Source organism: Pleurodeles waltl, chromosome 7 (assembly GCF_031143425.1).
Source record: "Pleurodeles waltl isolate 20211129_DDA chromosome 7, aPleWal1.hap1.20221129, whole genome shotgun sequence".
NCBI classification, from domain to species: Eukaryota; Metazoa; Chordata; class Amphibia; order Caudata; family Salamandridae; genus Pleurodeles; species Pleurodeles waltl.
In genome coordinates this window covers 783,268,689-783,285,229 of record NC_090446.1, presented here as the reverse complement: position 1 = coordinate 783,285,229, position 16,541 = coordinate 783,268,689, and the positions used below count along the sequence as shown (strand labels likewise).

The window sequence follows — 16,541 nt, the reverse complement described above, 5'->3', positions numbered from 1 at the left end:
ATTTATGTTTGTGAGATTTATCAGCCTTCTAAAATAACCCTTACCATTGGGGGAGGATTTGGGAGAAGCTAGTGAAAGAGAAATGTTAAGGCATTTATGCAGGATTCTACATTCACTTTCGTGCTCATGAACACTAGAAATGATGGCACCATCCTCTCTCTGCCTATCGAGGTTGAGATAGAAGAGGTGGCAAGATACCAGAGCAGTGGGAGTCAGGAGTAATGCTCACTGTCATGTCTTTCGGGATATCAAGAATATGAAGTTGGCTTGCGGAGAGTGCTTGAAAGTAAAGTTGGTCAGTTTTCTCATATTAGAGGAGTAAGCATTGAGGTATACATCAATCACGAAGGGTGGAGGCAGATCGTAAGCTGGAACAGTGGCTAAATTTGCTCCACTACCTTGCACAAGCTTGTGAATCAAGGGGACAGATTTTGGAATAGTTATTGTGAACATGTGAATGAGTATACAGAAAAGATTGTTTGCAATAGTATGCAGCCATCTTAGCGCTGTCAGTGCAGCACCAGACGTTATCCTGTCTGTACTGTGCTGCAGCTTAACTCAATGTGGCAGGTACAAATGAGGATATTAGCGCTGAGAAATTTTTAAAGCAGAGGTAAAGTAATAACAACAAAAATAAGAGTGTAGTCGCTCCCCATTGCATCACTAAAATCTGAGGAGGACTGTGTTTAGACAGATTGGCCTCCATTTTAGGTCTTGCCTACTAGACAGCTCATGCTCACGTCTGGCTGCGAAAGAACTGTTGGCTGTGGGCTTACCAAAAACTTACAGTGGACTTAGAGGTTGCCCATTGCTTACCATTGGTTGGGTTTATTGTCACCCTCATTGCCTTGTTTCTTATTCTAAGGCATGATTCACATTCTTCTGTTTGTCCCTCCTATGAACCATAGCCTCCTTACCATAGTCTTCATTGGATTGCTTGTATCCTTCCACTGCTCACATTAATGGAACAAACTTTTTATTTTTCTTTCAGCGCTCCATGGGAGTGCATTTGTTTTCTAGTTCTCTCCATTGTATTCTGCTTCCCTTCCTTAAACACCCCTTGCCACATGCATGCTTTGTGCTGCTCTTTCCCTTGTCTGCTGCTCTCTCGAGTGTGCTTCTACCCCCACCCCATGTTGCTCATTGTCTGCGATGCTGCTTTTTTTTTTGTTTGCTTCTCCCACTGCCCACTTGTGCTCCATGATGTGCTCTCACACTTGTGTGCTGCTTTGACCTTCCTCTCCACCTGGCTTTATTTTTATTTTATCTCATCTTCCGTTACTTACCCCCTCAGATTGCTTCCCCCTCTCATTCTTCCACTGCTTTCCCATCACTAGCGGGCATTTCCATATTTTTAGTCCACTTTATTATGGAGGGTCTGGCGGCTGCCATTTTCTGCTGTGCGCTCTGCTACATCAAATGTGTTTTCACGCATTTAGCATTTCTTTTTAATGTACCTATCTAGGCGGAGTTCACCACCTTAAATCAGTCAATAAAAAAATGAAAATGGCTCCTGCATCATTCTGTAAGCATGCACATGCATGATGACACATGTGCACACCTATAGAATAATGCGGTTAGTAACAGCTTCTGCGATTTCACATCTTTTTACTTCTTTTTTGCCAATGCTGTGCAGCACTGGCAAGCAGCATTTGCAAGGCCAATATCTTCAAAAGGCGAGACCTACTGGCTTTGCCAATGCTTGCCTTGTGTTACTGAAACAACCTCCCAAAGTCGGAGTTTGTTTTGGTAAAATCCACTTTCATACCAATCAATACTCTTTACTGTTCAGTTAATTAACACTCACAATTATAAAATCACAGTTTAAAAACATTGTAAAATTACATCATGCGCTTTGTATGTCTCTGTACAGTTGTCCATATTTACATATAAAACTTTTAGCACTCCTAAGCACAAAGACCAGGTGGCTGGCGTAGACATAAATCGTAAACCCTGTCGGCGTTATTGCTAATGCTTAGTCCTCTAGCTTGGTGTCAATTTTGTCGCAAAATAAATACTGAGCCAGTAAAGGAAGGCAACTAGCATAAGCCATAATAGATTTAGTGGAACAAATACTCTAGAAAAAGTTCACAGTACATTGACATAATTTAATTTCCCCATATAAATTCTCTAGGAAAAGTGCCTAGTGCATTAACATGATTACAAATAGTCAAGCAAGTACTGAGAGCAAAATGCTTGATACTTTGGCTTCGGATCCATTTAATCACGCAGAGAATACTGGGCCAAAAGTGACACATAACAGGGCATAAATCGTAGCAACATTAGTGGTGTGAGAGCTCTAATATCAGTGCTTAGTGCTTCGACTTGATTTCAGTTCCACATACACAAAGAAAACTGAGCCCAGAAGAGAAAACAGCAAGTCATAACAGGGTCTCTATTGTTAACACTGAGAGAACAGGTGGAGCATTCTGCTTGAAAGTGCTTAATACTTCGATTTGGGGCCATTTCATCATACAGAAAATATAGCGCCAAGAAGGAAGATGACAACTTCTAACAGGGACTCCTAATGTTAACACTAACAGCTACAGAAGACCTGTGCTGCTTGCTTATATGTGATAAAGGCCCTGCAAGGGGAAAGTCCATACTTCTTACTCCTATATCGATTGGTGCCTTGCAAGATAGGTAGTTAACAACAAGGCTCTATATATCCTGGCACAATATTTACTAATTTTGTGTCTCAATCAATTTCCAGGGGAAGACAGATCATACTAAGGAAGTGCTCCTTTATAATTCTGTCTTTGCTAGTGTTGACTCTACAATACTCATAAACATAACAAACTTCCTGCAGAATATTGCGTCTTCTCCTTGAAAACAAACTATAATTGCTTGCCTACATGTACGTATACTATCAATAATGGAGAACTGTTTCAGCAGACCTTTTCTTTCCGCCCTTAAAGTTGTACAAGTACAGACAATGTGTCAAATATCTTCCTTTGAGTAGTTGTGGAGCCGACAAGTAACCTCGTGGGGGCATCTTTTTCAAATGGGGGAGTCAAAGGGGGTGCAGAGTTCACCTAGCCAGAGGTTCAGCAGTTTGAGCTTGGACTTAAACCCAAACAGGTCCCCCAAGTATGATTGGGGTTTTAAAGGGCCATACCAATCTATTTTCATCCAAGGATGGGATCTCTTAGACAGCACAGCTTTATAACTGAGAGATGAGATATTTTGCCATTTGAATTTATGACTCTGTTAAAAGCTGGTTGCGAAAAGGTTGAGGCACAGAGTTCTTCTGCCTTAAACGTGGCTAGAACTAGGTTTAGGTAGTCATGAGCCTGGGAGTTTCTTGAATCGTTTATGGCCTTCCACACAATGCTACTTAAGGTGGGATTCAACTCACTTTTTAACTTGTAACAAAATTTCAAATATGCACCCAGGCTGATTACGTTCTGTTTCCGAAGGCCGAACTCAAGTCAAATTTGAGCTGGAGAGGCATGGGAAGGGAGATTAAACACACCTCGGTGTGTACCTGTTATTGCTTTAGCAATTATTTTGCCAGCTCTTCCTCTCAAGGCCTCCGCTCCATACATGAAAGATGAAATATGCTTGGCAGCCATAACTTAAACATTTTTTCTGATTATGTGTATATTTCTAGTTATGTATAGTTCTTTGAAAATATGTATCTCTACTATGTCATAACAATAACCTACACACACACTCTTTAAACCTGTTTAATTATGTATATTTACCCATGGGTTCTAATTATGTATTCTATTCTATGTACATATATGTGTGCATATGTGTGTGCATTCATGTGTGTATGTGTGTGTGTGTGTAGATGTATATATATATATTTATATATATATATATATGTATGAGTGTATGTTGTTCTGTGCTTGGCATGTTCTTGGGTCATTGCATGGCTCCTGGGTGGGTTGTTATACTAGATATCTATGAATCCCTGCTCTCATCTTCTATCACACTCATTTACCCCTCATGATATGTCATGTCTATATCAATCTATCCTCCATTCCCACTCTGACTCATCCCAAATCCATTCTACTACTTTCATCCCCTAAATAACTCTGCCTAAGCTCTTCCCTCCACTTCCACATCTAACTCACCAAACCTCACTTTACTACAATAACCTCCCAAACAACCCTACTAAATTCGCCCTCATTTATCTCACCCTGCTACTATGATCTCCCTAACCCCTTCCACAGACTCCTCCCTCCTCCATCCCCCTTTACTCATCCCTAGCCTAAATCCTAATACCATATACTCCCAATTAACACTTATGGATTCTTTCCTCCTCCACCCCTCCATCACTCCAGTCAATCTAACAAACAAACTCTCATATCCCTGGCTCAAATTAACTCATAATAATACTAAAACTGTAATCATATTTCCCGCTACTAATCCATCACTAATTCTTGTTGGGTTCCGGAGTAGCGTGCTACTTCCCGAAAAGCGCTTTGACGCCTCGCCAGGGGTAGTAAGCGCTATATTAATACTATTACAATACAATACAATACAACTTGAAGGAGTGGCTGGAGAGATATTCCTTTTAAAGAGTGTCTTAAAGAACAGAAAGTGGTGGTTAAAGTTTTATTTCTCCTTTGAATAACACTGCTCTGTTTAGTAAAGGCCCCTCTTGAATCAAAGATTACTCCCAAATATTTGCACACCGACACAGGTTCCAAAGCTGAGCCGTCTAGATGAAAAATTGGTGGCATGCATCTTTTTGTGGTCATTAACATAGTTTTTGTTTTGTTAAGATTGACTCGTAGCCTGTGATTTGCAGCGTACTGACCAGTTCCATTTATTAAACACTGTAGGCCGACCTTGGTGCAACTAATCAAAAAATGACATAGTTGGCATACAGCATGTGAGAAGTGCTAAATCCAGACATCATGGGACAGCGTAAGTTGACATTATTGAAGACAGCTGACAGCTTCATTAAATACAGATTGAAGAGACCCAGAACCAAGATATTTTGTTGAAGGCCACTACTCGTAGGTATTTTCTTCAAGATCAAAGCACCTGTGCCCAGCTTTACCCTTGTCCAGGTGTTGGGTACAACAGTTGGATGGCTTTTAGGGGAAGAGGAGAGATTCCTCATTTTTGCAGCTTTGACCACAAGACATAGATAGACTTGGGGAGTAGCAGCTGGCTTGATCAATTAGCAGAGCAAGCATTAGGATATTTGTGTTGTACCTGTTTTTTTAGTGAACCCGGTATGGTTTGTCAAGACCAAAGAGCCTGCTTCAGCACAGACTGTCAACTCAGCAAGCAAAAATATGGCAAAATATTTTGCCTCCCCATCCAGAAGAGCTATCAACCAATAATTCAAGTGTGGGTTTTGTTCCCTGCTTTATAGATCAGGGCCAAGATCGAACCCCACCAGCTGCCTGGGATTACCTGGTTGGAGAGGACATAGTTTTGGTAAAATCAAAAAACACAATGGCCATAATACTCAGGTAGGTTTCTCCCTCCAGCTGAATTCTAAATGATTCCCTATATACAGATTTCAATCCACCTCTAATGTACTAATGGAAAAACATACATTAAAATCCCATTACCACAGGATACTCTCACTATTGATAATGCTTGCTCCTGCGTCTGCTGTGATCAGGAGGAAATTACGTTTCTGGAAAAAAACAATAATACATATTTATCTACCAAGGTTGTGTTTGCTAGAAAGTATTTCCTACATAACATTGGTAGAATGGCATGATCAGTTTTTTGTGGGAACTATTTGATTTTGTTTGTGGTATTAGCCTTACTGTGTAATCCGATTTGTGTCAGCTGTATTTGAATTTGTTGGTGCCGAAAGCTATCAGCGCTATTTTAATTTGTTTTTCCAAAATGTTATTTATTGAATATCCACTGTCTGTAATGAAAAATGCAATACATGGTCTTATATGGTGTAAACAATAAACTCTGCCAGCTTACTTCTGACAGATTCCAATCGCCTCTTGACAAATGTGTGCTTGTGGTATGGGTAATACCCTGAAAATCCATCCCGCTGACTATAAAATGTTTAGGTGATACATAATTGTAAGTGAAGGTAACGCCACCTCAAGACTGTTCAGAATTGTAAGAAACCACCTGACCTCGAGTATTTTGAGTCTGATAGGACTCAGATCAACAAGATCTCTGCAAACTGAACTCTCCCTGGCCAGGGGAATCAGGTGACACCAGGGTCTGACTGGAGTTGTTTGTTGTTGCGTAAAAATGTTTTGGGCGAGCAGCTCAGACTTGCTGGCATAGGCTCTTTCAAGTTTATACCAGTTGCGGCCATTTTGTAGACAACAACCGGCTGAACAATTGGCCAAGCAGCTCCTGTGACATGATAAATAGCTGGAACAGGTTAAAAAGCAAAGAAAGAGCTGTGAGGCGAGTTGGAGGCGCGCAGAAGGCACACCATGAAGCTGAATGGAACCGGAGGCTTTGCGGGCCAGGGTGAGAACCAGGCACCCCAAGATGAGGAGAATAACTGCGGTCGGTCAGAGGGGCTCCGGAGCAGGAACTCGCTCATCATTTCCCACGCGTCGAACAGGAGCATCTTCAGCGCCAGGGTGTCGGCAGCCGCGGAGAGGGCCGGGTTTACGCTGGGGATGGACGGCGACGAGGATCAGCTGCCGGACTGGCCATTGCTCTTCATCCAGCTGAGTGAACTGTTCCGTGTCAGCAAGGAGGTGGAGTGGAAACAAACTGCGAGGCAAGGCCTTTTCTTTTACTTATGTTCGAATGTTGTTACCTGTGCGGAGAATCGATTTTAAAGAACGTCGGTCTCGTGAGTCACTTTTGTAAGCACTGTAAATATTATACCGTTTTGCCAATATAATGGTGCCCGCATAGGTGCACAAACCGATTGCTGAAATGCGGATACTGCTATTTTTGTTCATCTTTAAAATGTTGGAGGAAGATGAACCTTGTGAGGCTATCTTGCTGCTGGGAGCACGAGATTACGTTTTTTGTGTGGGAAAAACACGGTGTTAAACTGGGCGTTTTGTGGCAGTTGTTTTTATTTTGAAAAAGCAGGATTTCTTTTGAGGTATGGAAGTTTTCATTTTCGGATGCTGAGAATCGTGACCGGAGAGCTCAGTCACAGGGCGCCTGTTCCAGAGAGTCGGCGGGCGCGCGCAGGAAGGACAGACAGTGACATTTACCTCAGGTTGTCAGAGGTGCACTCGGAGGGTCTGCACCCCGCAGCAGTCCTCATGGAATCAATGGGAGTATCCAACGTGAGGTACTCTTGCTCTGTGGTCCACATTCCTTCCGAAACATTGGAATCATTTTTACTTTTTCATTGTTTTCCGTTCTTTTTATACAGTTGCATTCTGTTTCTTGACAGTTAAGCCTGTGCTGAGAACTGGAAATGATGTGTTTCTTCCATTTTTGGGACACAGCCCTTTTGCTAGATTTTGTTATGTTGTGGTCGAGCTGTTACTTCACTGAGATACATAACCTACATTTCACTTCAGTTTTATTTTTAAGGCCACGGTATCCCACTTGAAGACTGTTGGGTCCCCTTGCTCAAGGTGTTGATTTGCGACTCTCTCAGTGTCCTCTCTGAACTGGTCTCTCGTGAGTTACTTTGAGATACTTGGATGATCTTCTGTTTGTTGCAGATTTGGAAATACTGTTTAATATGTGTAGCCATGCTGTACCCCATGAGCCAGAGCTTTTCACCTTGAAGTGATTTTCAGGCCTATGTAGTCTGGAAAGACTGAAGAAGCACTGGAGTCCCTCACATAGCACGTGATGGCAAAGGCAACGTTTCTGCAGATACAGAAGGGGCGCCCTCACTGCAACTTCCCCTCACACACCGAACATGAAGAGCAGCAGCACATGCAGCACCAGTGCAGCCTTCCCTCACACACCGAGCAGGAATAGCATGGAGAGCACCAATACTACCTTCCCTCACACACCGAGCAGGAATAGCATGGACGGCACCAGTACTACCTTCCCTCACACACCGAGCAGTAACAGCATGGACGGCACCAGTACTACCTTCCCTCACACACCGAGCAGGAATAGCACGGAGAGCACCAATACTACCTTCCCTCACACACCGAGCAGGAACAGCATGGAGAGCACCAATACTACCTTCCCTCACACACCGAGCAGGAATAGCATGGACGGCACCAGTAGTACCTTCCCTCACACACCGAGCAGGAATAGCATGGAGAGCACCAATACTACCTTCCCTCACACACCGAGCAGGAATAGCATGGAGAGCACCAATACTACCTTCCCTCACACACCGAGCAGGAATAGCATGGACGGCACCAGTACTACCTTCCCTCACACACCGAGCAGGAACAGCATGGACGGCACCAGTACTACCTTCCCTCACACACCGAGCAGGAATAGCATGGAGAGCACCAATACTACCTTCCCTCACACACCGAGCAGGGACAGCATGGAGAGCACCAATACTACCTTCCCTCACACACCGAGCAGGAATAGCATGGACGGCACCAGTAGTACCTTCCCTCACACACCGAGCAGGAATAGCATGGAGAGCACCAATACTACCTTCCCTCACACACCGAGCAGGGACAGCATGGAGAGCACCAATACTACCTTCCCTCACACACCGAGCAGGAATAGCATGGACGGCACCAGTAGTACCTTCCCTCACACACCGAGCAGGGACAGCATGGACGGCACCAGTAGTACCTTCCCTCACACACCGAGCAGGAATAGCATGGAGAGCACCAATACTACCTTCCCTCACACACCGAGCAGGAATAGCATGGACGGCACCAGTACTACCTTCCCTCACACACCGAGCAGGAACAGCATGGACGGCACCAGTACTACCTTCCCTCACACACCGAGCAGGAATAGCATGGAGAGCACCAATACTACCTTCCCTCACACACCGAGCAGGGACAGCATGGAGAGCACCAATACTACCTTCCCTCACACACCGAGCAGGAATAGCATGGAGAGCACCAATACTACCTTCCCTCACACACCGAGCAGGGACAGCATGGAGAGCACCAATACTACCTTCCCTCACACACCGAGCAGGAATAGCATGGACGGCACCAGTAGTACCTTCCCTCACACACCGAGCAGGGACAGCATGGACGGCACCAGTAGTACCTTCCCTCACACACCGAGCAGGGACAGCATGGACGGCACCAGTAGTACCTTCCCTCACACACCGAGCAGGAATAGCATGGAGAGCACCAATACTACCTTCCCTCACACACCGAGCAGGGACAGCATGGAGAGCACCAATACTACCTTCCCTCACACACCGAGCAGGAATAGCATGGACGGCACCAGTAGTACCTTCCCTCACACACCGAGCAGGGACAGCATGGACGGCACCAGTAGTACCTTCCCTCACACACCGAGCAGGGACAGCATGGACGGCACCAGTAGTACCTTCCCTCACACACCGAGCAGGAATAGCATGGAGAGCACCAATACTACCTTCCCTCACACACCGAGCAGGAATAGCATGGAGAGCACCAATACTACCTTCCCTCACACACCGAGCAGGAATAGCATGGACGGCACCAGTACTACCTTCCCTCACACACCGAGCAGGAACAGCATGGACGGCACCAGTACTACCTTCCCTCACACACCGAGCAGGAACAGCATGGACAGCACCAGTACTACCTTCCCTCACACCCCGAGCAGGAACAGCATGGACGGCACCAGTATTACCTTCCCTCACACACCGAGCAGGGACAGCATGGACGGCACCAGTAGTACCTTCCCTCACACACAGAGCAGGAACAGCATGGACGGCACCAGTAGTACCTTCCCTCACACACCGAGCAGGAATAGCATGGAGAGCACCAATAATACCTTCCCTCACACACCGAGCAGGAATAGCATGGACGGCACCAGTAGTACCTTCCCTCACACACAGAGCAGGAACAGCTTCGAGGGCACCAGTAGTACCTTCCCTCACACACAGAGCAGGAACAGCATGGACGGCACCAGTAGTACCTTCCCTCACACACCGAGCAGGGACAGCATGGACGGCACCAGTAGTACCTTCCCTCACACACAGAGCAGGGACAGCATGGACAGCACCAGTACTACCTTCCCTCACACACAGAGCAGGAACAGCATGGACGGCACCAGTAGTACCTTCCCTCACACACAGAGCAGGGACAGCATGGACGGCACCAGTAGTACCTTCCCTCACACACAGAGCAGGGACAGCATGAACGGCACCAGTAGTACCTTCCCTCACACACAGAGCAGGAACAGCATGAACAGTACCAGTAGTACCTTCCCTCACACACAGAGCAGGGACAGCATGAACAGCACCAGTAGTACCTTCCCTCACACACCGAGCTGGGACAGCATGAACGGCACCAGTACTACCTTCCCTCACACACCGAGCAGGGACAGCATGGACGGCACCAGTACTACGTTCCCTCACACACCGAGCAGGGACAGCATGGACGGCACCAGTACTACCTTCCCTCACACACCGAGCAGGGACAGCATGGACGGCACCAGTAGTACCTTCCCTCACACACCGAGCAGGAACAGCATGGCGGCACCAGTAGTACCTTCCCTCACACACCGAGCAGGGACAGCATGGACGGCACCAGTAGTACCTTCCCTCACACACAGAGCAGGAACAGCATGGACGGCACCAGTAGTACCTTCCCTCACACACTGAGCAGGGACAGCATGAACGGCACCAGTAGTACCTTCCCTCACACACAGAGCAGGAACAGCATGGACGGCACCAATACTACCTTCCCTCACACACCGAGCAGGGACAGCATAAACGGCACCAGTAGTACCTTCCCTCACACAGAACACAAAGAGCACGAGTGACCTGATGTAACTCCGCCCCCCTACACCCCGAGAAGGAACAGCATGGGCGGCACCAGTACTACCTTCCCTCACACACCAAGCAGGAATAGCATGGACGGCACCAATACTACCTTCCCTCACACAGAACACAAAGAGCACAGGTGACTTCATGTTACTCCCTCCCCCCGTACACTGAGAAGGAACAGCATGGGCGGCACCAGTACTACCTTCCCTCACACACCGAGCAGGAATAGCATGGACGGCACCAGTACTACCTTCCCTCACACAGAACACAAAGAGCCCGGGTGACTTCATGTTACTCCCTCCCCTCAGACACTGAGCAGGAACAGCATGGGTGGCACCAGTACTACCTTCCCTCATACATTGAGCAGGAACAGCATGGGTGCCACCAGTACTACCTTCCCTCACACACCGAGCAGGAACACCGAGCAGGAACAGCATGGGCCGCAGTAATGAAAAGTTCTCTCACACATGGATCCGATACAGTGCTGAAGGGGTGTATATGCTTGAGAGGTTTACTGGGAACCGCACACCACAACCAGAGAGTGTGATGTACATGCATGCAGCCCCTGCGACAGATGGGGGCCCCCCACTCTTCAATGGCCCAGCCTTTCAGGGAACCCCCTTTCATCGCAAGGTCAATGTATATCTGTGAGATATGGGAGACTCAAGGGCCCCTCATTACATTTTGCAGGATCGACACATAATTTTGCATTGTGCCACTGACTACGAGAACTACAATTCAGCCAATTAATCTGAATCCACACGAAAAATCACAGAAATTCCAGAAACAAGAGCGCACAGCCTAATGAGCACAACTCAAGCCTGAGCTAAAGCAACTTCCACCCTGGCAGTAATGTGACCTAGGCAGGGCTCTAATGATGCAACTCAATCCTGCCCTGTGGCTCCCTTTGCATGTCTAGAGTTCCCACAGCCCTGCCAATGCACCACAATACTGATATGTTTTAACACAAACTGTCATTCCAGGATTAGGACCCTTGCCCACCCCTGCACTTCAATCTTAATCTACAGCACATCCTGCTTTTCAAGCCCTGAAAACAAAGCTCTTTCAATGCATTTCAAACCTGCCCCACTGCACCAAGTTCTAAAAATTCACTGCAGTTCAGTTCCTCAGTTGTTGTACCGTTTACCACCCTCAGCTCTTCTAGTCTGTCTAACCTTGCAAGTCCTATACTAGAACCCCCAGACAGCCCTAGAATACATCAACTTAGTGATCTACAGCAGACCTGGGTTGGCCATACTGGGCCCACATGCCGCTCCACCAGCATTCTGAATTAGTACTAGTAAACAGAAGTGACTCTTAACTGGAGAAATAAGGGAAAGTGCTTGGTCTATCACAAAGCCTAGGTTACAGAGAGAAGAAACTGGAAATAAGTGAGGACCCAGGTTGTTGGGTTAGCACTCTTTGGACTAAGAGGAGGGATCTCCACCGACTACCGAGTCTTATGTGGATTATGTTTTTTGCATTTCAGTCCCCCAGCTGGCGGCTGTGGCCAGCAGGTTTGGATGGTGGGCTGAGTAGGACCAAAGGTATCATTTAGGTGCATAATGATGTGGGTCTCTTCTGCATAGTTTTTCAGAGTCAGACTAATGGACCTGATGAGGTGGGCTGGTGGTGTAATATATATTTTAGAAAGCGTGGCGCTTAAAGAATTGGTGGTATCTCTTGGTTCGAAGGATGATAGGAAGGGTCATGGTTGCACTGTTTCTGAATGGACTTCATTTTGGAGCTCAAACTGAGAGACATGTAAGAAGGATTGGGTTTGAGACTATATTGATGGGGGCATAAAGGTGTAATAAAATAAGGCCATTCTGCCAACTTTATCAATGATCAGTCCTAGTCTTCTGTCACGTCGCATTGTAACCAGAGCAGACATCTGTGCTATGCAATGTATGGAAACTGGATTGCCGTGGTTCAAGTAAACCACTGTCCTCCGGAAAAACTGGGAAAAGAAAGCTGTCAAATTTAGTCACTATTATAACAGAGGAGTTTGCAGAAGGATTTTAGAGCAGTTTCACCACCAATGCTTCTTTCTGAAGGTGGGACAAATGCAGAGCAGACTGGAGAAATACAGAGGTGAGAAAGAACCAAGCAGATGATACCAATGGCTTGAAGCACTGTGGAAATGGAGAGTCACCCAACAAGAGCCTGATTCAGTACTTAATGTTAGCATTTTCTTGTGTCTGAGTGAGTAATGAAAATGGGATAGGTTGAGGGACGGCAAGAGCTCTGCGCATTACATATGATCCTCTGCTGATGCATGATTAACCTTTGAAAGATGCAAGTAATATTCAGAAGTTTAGCACGAGTAAAGTTGGATAACAGATCACGCCAATTCTGGGAAGACATGATGTTAAAGCTGCAGCAGTTAAGATTGATCAATGTTTTGAGAACACTGAAACTTTCTTTTGAAGAGTTTTTGGATTTAAGGATCTGGAACTTGTAGAAGGCAGCGCACGTAGCATGAACTATGTCTTTAAGGCTGGAGGCCTTTGGAAAAAGCACCCTACTGCGAGGCAGAGCATTCGCTCTGCCATTCCCTTTCCAGTTCTTTGCAATGACGCTTGGCAAGGTTCAGTTTTTCGCTTCAGTGTGGTGTGGAAGGCAAAGTGCGATGTTTTTTAAAAGTCTTGAGACGGGCGATCGACTCTCAGGACAAAGTAGGATCACTATTCCTAGGAAGGAATAGACACATAGCCTGGTGGAGTGATCAATTAGTCAACAATGCTTGCAAATAAATTATATTGGTAGCCAGGTTAAGATATCAAATAAAGATCTACTTTTTAAACACTCCATGTAAAACTTACATTTACGTTTACAAACTCTGACAAGTTACGTTTCCCTTGCTTCTGCAGCTAAACTGTTCAAGCTCAACCTAAATAGAACATACTGCCATTTCAACACTCTGTAATAGTTTATTTGTGCATGATTTAAGGGTTGAGTCAAAACCATGTTTTGAATTTACTAGGTCCCGTTATTGCTGGACTCAAGCAGACTCATTTTATTAAATTACCTCCCTGGTAAGAATCTAGCGTTGGCCTCGCACGTTTCACCCAGAACTACACAGCGTATTCATAAGCCACTGGGCGTCCTAAGCTGCATACTAGTCTGACGTCATCCTGTCAGACCTGTTAACTGTCCTTTTTGGAAAATTTGTTCGTAATAGATTTCAGTAACCAAGACCACCTCAGGCATTTCTCTGAATACTATCTTGTGGCAAAGTCAAGCACATAATATTTATTTAACCGATTTTAGTTAAATCCTAAGTCCACCTGACACTTTATCGACTTGAAATAGAAAAATGTATGTTGTCAAAAACTATACTCAAGTTCTTCCATTAACAGGGTTTCTAGGTAAACGTTACTGTAGGCTGAGGCTACTGGAAATCTCTTGAATTGATGCATTAGATCAGCTGTAAGTAGATTTGTCTACTTGTGTTTTTTTAGAAATAGTTGTGATTAGTCTTGGTCACTGGTGTGGGTAGAATATTCTCCAGTGTGCATGGAGCAGCGTAGAGTGTTGCAGAGTGGCATAGAGTGGTGTGGCATGGAGTGGAGTAGAGTGATGTAGAGTGCCGTGGAGTGTCATAGAGAGTTGTAGAATGGAGTATCTTAGAATGTCATGGAGTGGTGAAGAGAGGAGGAGGTTGGTGTAGAATGATGTGGCACAGAGTACAGTAGAGCACAAGGGAGTAGCCAGAAGAGTAAAATACCCCCACTTCGAACCAAAGCTCTTGTGGCACCAAGCAAACAAAAAAGGATATCTTGACCCTCCCCAAAAGAGCTCTCTTGTTGCTTCCATCCAACCATCTATCCTTTCATCTTTGTATCCTTACGTCCACCTGCTAATGTCCACCATTTCACCTACACATTCTGTCATCCATTCATTCTTTCATCCATTATTCAGTCTTTCACCATTTCAACCATCCACTCATCGTAGCCAAACCTATACATCCATCTCCAAACCTATCCATCAAATCTATCTATCTATCTATCTATCTATCTATCTATCTATCTATCTATCTATCTATCTATCTAGATAGCTATCTATCTGCTCTTTTACTCATCCATCTCTCCATCTACCCTTTCACTCATCCATCTATTCATCCATCCTTTCAGCAATCATCCAGCCATCCTATCATTAATCCATTCATCCACCTTTTCACTCCATCTATCCATTTATCAACCCTTTCACTCATCCATCTATTCATCCTCCTGCCCACCCTTTCACTCCATCCATCCATCCATTCATGCTTTCACTTGTCCATTTACACTTTCATCCATCCACCCTCCCTCTCACTCATCCACCCATTCTATCGCTCAGCCATTCATCCTTTCACTCACCCATCCACCCTTTCACTCCATCATCAATGCTTTTACTCACTCATCCAGCCATCCTTTCTCTCATCATCTATCCACCCACCCTTTCACTCATCCATCTATTTTTTCACCCATCCATCCACCCTTTCATCCACCCTCCCTTTCACTCATCCATCCATTCTCACACTCATCCATCTTTACACCCATTCTTTCACTCATTTACTCATCAATCTACCCATCCATCCTTTCACTTACCCATCCACCCTTTGACTCATTCATCCATCTATTCATCCTTTCACTCATTCACCCACTTACCTTTGTCTGCCTAGTTGCTGACAGAAGAGGCCAATCAAGAACTCCACCCTTGCTGAGCAGCTAAAATTTGGGGCTCAGGATACCCTCACATCCATACTTTCACTCATCCATCCACTCTTCCGATCATCCACCTATCCACCCTTTTACTCAGCCATCCATACTTTCACTTGCTCATTCAACCCACCTTTCTCTCATCATCCAGCCACCCTTTCACTCATCCATCATCCATCCTTTCATCCATCTATCCATCCGCACTCACTTTCACACATTCATCCATTCTTTCACTCTTTCATCCTTTAATCCATCCTTTCACTCATATATCCATCCATCAACCCATCCACCCTTTCTCTCACCCATCCATTCAACCTTTCACTCACTCAATTTACCACCCAGCGATGCTTCCACTTTATTTATAAGCCTTTGTCTGCCGAGTTGCAGACAAAAGAGGCCCAACAAGAACTCCACCTTCACTGTAGCTACCAAAGCAGGCGTTCTAAACACTCCCGGTCGAGCTTCGTAGAGTGGAGTAGAGTGTTGTGAAATGGAGTATGGTGGTCTGGAGTGGTGTAGCCTAGAGATCAGTAAAGTGTCATCAAGTGGAGTAAAGTGTCATAAAGTGGAGTGAAGTGGAGTGCTCTAGATTGAAGAGCAGTGCCGCAGAGTGGAGAAGAGTGGAGTGGTATAGGGTAGAGCAGTGGTTACCGAAGTTTTGACTTCTGTAGAACCCCACTTTATCATTACTGGAACCCGGGGACCCCTACTGAGTCACTATTGGATTCTGTGGACCCCCTCACTGAACCAATACTGAAAGCTGGTGACCTAATCTGTTAGTATTATTTAGTTTTCTAAGCAGTTGCGGACCCTCCGAGGAGGCTTCCTGCACCCCCAGGAGTCCCCGGACCACAGTTTGGGAACCACTGGCGTACAGTGGAGTCAAGTGTCATAGAATGGAGTGGCATAGAGTGTCGTAGATTGGATTGGTGTACAGTGGCATTGAGCGGCGTAGAGTGGAGTAGTGTGTCGTGGAGAGTTGTACAGTGGAGAGTCGTTGAAGGGAGTGGCTTAGACTAGAGTAAAGTGGTCTAGAGTAA

The 16,541-nt window shown here is 45.6% G+C and overlaps 1 protein-coding gene across 1 annotated transcript in view; it reads left to right on the top strand.

Moving 5' to 3' along the window:
- The first annotated feature begins 6,311 nt into the window (after nucleotides 1–6,311).
- Nucleotides 6,312–16,541, top strand: part of SLC4A9 (solute carrier family 4 member 9) — a 369,779-nt gene continuing 359,549 nt past the window's right edge. The window contains exon 1 of the mRNA XM_069199298.1: nucleotides 6,312–6,682. Coding sequence (XP_069055399.1) covers nucleotides 6,387–6,682 — 296 coding nt within the window. The 5' untranslated portion in view covers nucleotides 6,312–6,386. The remainder of the gene's footprint in view (nucleotides 6,683–16,541) is intronic.